Below are 5,000 nucleotides of genomic sequence, written 5' to 3'. Positions count from 1 at the left end.
GCGTCATATTATAACAACTGAGGGACATCATACTGTTTGTTGTTGTTGTCGACAGGTAGGTACCCAGGTTCCTACCTGAGGTACCTACCCGACGACCCCAATGCCATTCACTTTACAATTAATTATTGTAATTTGTAAAGTGTTGCTTTTTCATTTACTTTTTTACCTCAGGTACCTACCTCAGGTACCTCAGACAGACAGCTGGATTGATGGATAGATAGATAGATAGATAGATAGATAGATAGATAGATAGATAGACAGACAGACAGACAGACAGACAGACAGACAGACAGACAGACAGACAGACAGACAGACAGACAGACAGACAGACAGACAGACAGACAGACAGACAGACAGACAGACAGACAGACAGACAGACAGACAGACAGACAGACAGACAGACAGACAGACAGACAGATAGATAGATAGATAGATAGATAGATAGATAGATAGATAGATAGATAGATAGATAGATAGATAGATAGATTGATTGATTGATGGATGGATACCGAGAGAGAGAGAGAAAGTCAGAAATATATATCAATAGAGAGAGAGAGAGAGAGAGAGAGAGAGAGAGAGAGAGAGAGAGAGAGAGAGAGAGAGAGAGAGAGAGAGAGAGAGAGAGAGAGAGAGAGAGAGAGAGAGAGAGAGAGAGAGAGAGAAAAAACATTAAAATGAAAGAAACCCTGTAAAATACAAACGTCTCAATATGTAGGCCTCAGCGCAAATATTCAATGTGGTCCTGTGAAGGAACTTATTAGTATAGGCCAATAGGAAGTGAACCCATTAGGTATAGGCCAATGGGATTTTTTGAACAATTACTGAAGAGCAGGCGCATTGAATACAAAATAATCCAGATATCGGATTGTAAGCATAGTTGAATAGCCAGCGACTTTGGACAGTTTGTAGAGTAGCCTACACATTCTACACATTCATAACTTCGACTAGCGTAGCGACCGCTGAGAATAGCATCGGATATGATGCATCATCAGTGGACTTGAATTCACTTTTTCAAATGCACTAAATGTGCTAAAATAAAATGTTATAGTGTAATTTCAATAATAGTAGTTAATGTCGCTATAACCATTATTATAAATCATTAGCATAGAGGTTTGCGTTGTGGTCAGGGTTAGAAGATTAGGGTTCAAACCTTAATTTATTAAATAATGAATAAATGAACTCCATTACATAAACACCATTCGTAAATGATCAGGCCTGGACAATTGGTTAACTGTTAATTCACTATTAGTCAATGCTTATTACGGCATAACTAATGTGTTCCTTTTTCAGTCAGACCTATAGGTCATCCTGAAACCATATCGGGTTGAATAAAGCGGTCGTTTTTGCGATATAACCTATCTAAGCAACATCATAAGATAGCCATGCAATACTAAACAATAGGCCTATTGACCGTACACTATTTTACCACAATCATTTCTTCGAGATGGAATTTTGGATTTATTAAAACATTTTCTAATAATTGCCTTGTTTTAGTGTACAGGACACCAATGTCACTAAATACGATGTTGCTGCATGTTCCAGAATCTAGAATATGTTCTAGAATCTATAAACATGCAGCAACATCTGATTTAGTGACTTTGGTGTTCACCATTAGCCATTGATCTGGAAACTAGATGTTTGATATAGTGTTCTCTGTGGTCCGCCACCAGGAGACACAGAAGGAGGGGTGAGGTCGGACGTGCGGTCTATACTCGGGACTCCAGACTCCCATTCTGCTCGACATCCAGAGAGCCCCAGGTCGGTTTGTTCAGAGTCAACATTCATTAGGGCCGCAGTGGCTGGTCCATAGAGCTGTGAACCGGGTCAGCAGTGACCCTGGTCTATAGAGCTGTGAACCGGGACAGAAGTGACCCTGGTCCATAGAGGTGGTCCAGGAAAGCAGTGTTCGGTCGTCCGATAATCAGGCCACCTTCTCCACCGTGCTTGTTAATCCTTTGGTGATCTCCGCACTTTATTTTGGTGTGATTCGGTTGTTTTTATTGATTTTTTATCTATATATTTATTGATTAATTTTATAATAGTAGCCTATATCTTAAAAATAATTCATAATATGTATCATCAAGTATTTTCAATACAGACGCCTGCGGATTATCTTCACTGAACCCATTTTCACTCGACCTCACCAAGGTAATAGACTATACGCTTTATTTCATTTGATTTGAAGGATCATCAAAGCACATTGGCCTACTTGTTGTGTGGTTCAATTATTCTGCATTTTAGATAAGGGAATAAATTAGACGTTACAAGTGAACGACATTATTTTTTTATAGGCCCTATTATGAATCTAACTGATACATTGTTTTTGGGTCGGATAGCACAATGTGTGTATTTAGATGTAGAAGAAAAGGAGGGTAGAAATAGCGAGGGGATATTTACAACAAACAGGGACAGCGTACGACCACGCAAAGCGCAAGTACCTTTCATGTCTTTCTTTGGCTATATTGATATTACGACTATTAGGCGTAATGTTGCAGATAGCCATGCTGAATACATCTGTTTTCTTAATTTTGGTCTATTAAATGTTAGCAAAACGTGAACAGTCTATGGGTCTATATTTGTGCATAAATTGCATTTGTGTGTCTCTTGTCTTAACAGCCATTCTGTTAGAAAATATACCACACCCCTTTCGAATTGACCTGTCTCCAAAATGTACCCCATAAGAACAGGGTAATCACATACAATGAAACCAGACGATATAAACATTTTCCAGTTATGTTTAATGTAGGTATTGATTTTTTTTCTTTGAGGTAACTCTCCTTAAAATACAAAATGAAATAAATTGAACACATTTCAAATAATATGCATGGTCGGGTAAATTTTGTCCTAAATTCATTTAATGGTCGCGAATTTTGCCAGTCAATAAAATATCACCGGTCTGTCATCTCCGGTTCTATCAATAAACGGCTCTACACCTAAAGGTCTCATATGAACCGAATAATAATTTTGAACACCTGACGATGACCAAATGTCAGAACTACAACATCTAATATCCAGCGTGTATAACGTGACACTGCGATCCACACGTCAATCAACAGCTCCACCAAGCATGGCATTGCGCGCATAACATTTAAAAAGTTAAATTAAATATAAATAGGTACGTACATGTATCAATTATAAATGTAATATTTACTATACAACTGTGCAACAGTATGGACATGAACACAATGCTATAAATCGAAGTCCACGACATTCACAATATGTACAAGTCCGCCTGACGGATTCTACGGGTGCGCGCCACGAGGTGTGCGCGTTCGCTGCCGTGGAGCGGCGCGGGGTTCGAGTTAGGGATCAGCTGTCTGATTCCACGTCACTTTTGTTCTCCTCGGTTTTCTCCGTGGGAGTTTTCGTCGTTTTGTTCCATTTCTGTGTGTTTTCTGACTCTTCCGAAGACGACCTTTTCTGCCTCCTCCATTTAGCGCGTCTGTTTTTGAACCACACCTACAAAGGTGAGAATAGAATAAAAGGACAATTAAAAAACGAGGACTATAATTTGGGTTTCAAGTGAAACACAGCAAAAAATGAAACGGCCCATTAACGAAATCTAAATTTGGATGAATGTGAAATAATCTCAACGCGGAATGCCTCATCTTAATTATTACGTGCAAAGACGGTGCGTAATTACGCGCTTTAACTTTATTTTTAAAACCTGATTAATATTTCTTCAACATAATTCGAGCCTGTCTCTAGTAAAAAAAAATGGCCTCTAATCTTAAAACAAACACCCACCACGGAACGTAGGCTTGTCTAAACGACAAAGCGAGACCAAATAACAAAACACGAGCGGGCCTCACCTCCACCTTCTCCTCTCGGAGGTGCACCTTCCGCGCCAGCTGCTCCCGCGTGCCGACGTCCGGGTACTTGGTCTCCTGGAAGAGGTTCTCCAGGGCCTCCAGCTGCTCGTCCGTGAAGATGGTGCGGTGTCTGCGCTTGCGTCGGCAGTGCAGCTGGTTGAGGAGCTGGAGCTCAGTCCTCGACAGAGTCCCCACGTTCATGTACGACATCATCTGATGCGGGACGGGCGAAAGAAGCACCGAGCCCGCGCCGTCATATCCTACACGACAGTGAGACAAACCGAGAAATACCGGTTAATAACACAGTAAGATGATATGGACATTTTTATGTTTTCTATTATTTACTTTATCTTGTATTGTTGCTGCTATGTGGCTGTTGAGGAACCAATAATAAGAATTGTACATGTGTACTTGTACAATAAGATGTCATAAAAAACGAGGGTGGATTCTATTGAAACAGTGAACATGTATGATGTGTGAGGTGTTATAAACACCAAAAAACAAAACACACCTTTTCATGCATAAGGATACAGCGTGTCGTGTGTGTGTGTGTGTGTGTGTGTGTGTGTGTGTGTGTGTGTGTGTGTGTGTGTGTGTGTGTGTGTGTGTGTGTGTGTGTGTGTGTGTGTGTGTGTGTGTGTGTGTGTGTGTGTGTGTGTGTGTGTGTGTGTGTGTGATAATAATGCAAGTCAAACCCACCAGTTGGTATGCAGGGGCACTGCTGCGAGCCGCCCAGGCTCGGGAGGGCCCCGCAGCACGTCGGTCCCGCGGGGCCCTGCAAGTGAAGCTGTCCGTAATAGTAGTTGTTATATCCTATCCGCGCGCCGTTCACCGACTGAATCGGCGGAGACGGTCCCGACACGGCGGGGGAATAGAGTCCGTGGCTGTAGTCCGTGGCAGCCGTGTACAGCGAGTCGCCCCCGAGGTTGGAGAACAGCACCCCGGCGGGCGCGCTCCGGTGCAGGAGCACCGAGTCCTTGCAGCTGGGTCTGGCCGCTAGAATGCTGTCTATGCTGAACATACCAGCGGGCATGTCACCGTCGCTGTGCACGGAGGATACGCTGCGAGACACACAGTTGAGATGATTTGGTAGAAAGTCCTGAAGTCGTCGTGGAAAGGGAAAAAAGTGTCCGCAAAAAAAAGGTGCCCTACCACTGCGTCATGACAACAAATGTTGACTTTGGCGTG

The 5,000-nt window shown here is 42.4% G+C and overlaps 1 protein-coding gene across 1 annotated transcript in view; it reads right to left on the bottom strand.

The window, feature by feature from the left end:
* Positions 1–2,717: 2,717 nt before the first annotated feature.
* Positions 2,718–5,000, bottom strand: part of gsc (goosecoid) — a 2,370-nt gene continuing 87 nt past the window's right edge. The window contains exons 1-3 of the mRNA XM_030355719.1: positions 4,512–5,000; positions 3,813–4,072; positions 2,718–3,459 (exon numbers count right to left, since the gene is read on the bottom strand). The exon at positions 4,512–5,000 is cut by the window's right edge and continues 87 nt beyond it. Of these exons, the coding sequence (XP_030211579.1) occupies positions 3,310–3,459; positions 3,813–4,072; positions 4,512–4,845 (744 nt within the window). The 5' untranslated portion in view covers positions 4,846–5,000 and the 3' untranslated portion in view covers positions 2,718–3,309. The remainder of the gene's footprint in view (positions 3,460–3,812; positions 4,073–4,511) is intronic.

The sequence above is a fragment of the Gadus morhua genome, chromosome 5 (genome assembly GCF_902167405.1).
Source record: "Gadus morhua chromosome 5, gadMor3.0, whole genome shotgun sequence".
Classification (NCBI taxonomy): domain Eukaryota; kingdom Metazoa; phylum Chordata; class Actinopteri; order Gadiformes; family Gadidae; genus Gadus; species Gadus morhua.
The sequence above is the reverse complement of the archived record's forward strand: the minus strand, read 5'-3'. Positions and strand labels throughout refer to the sequence as shown.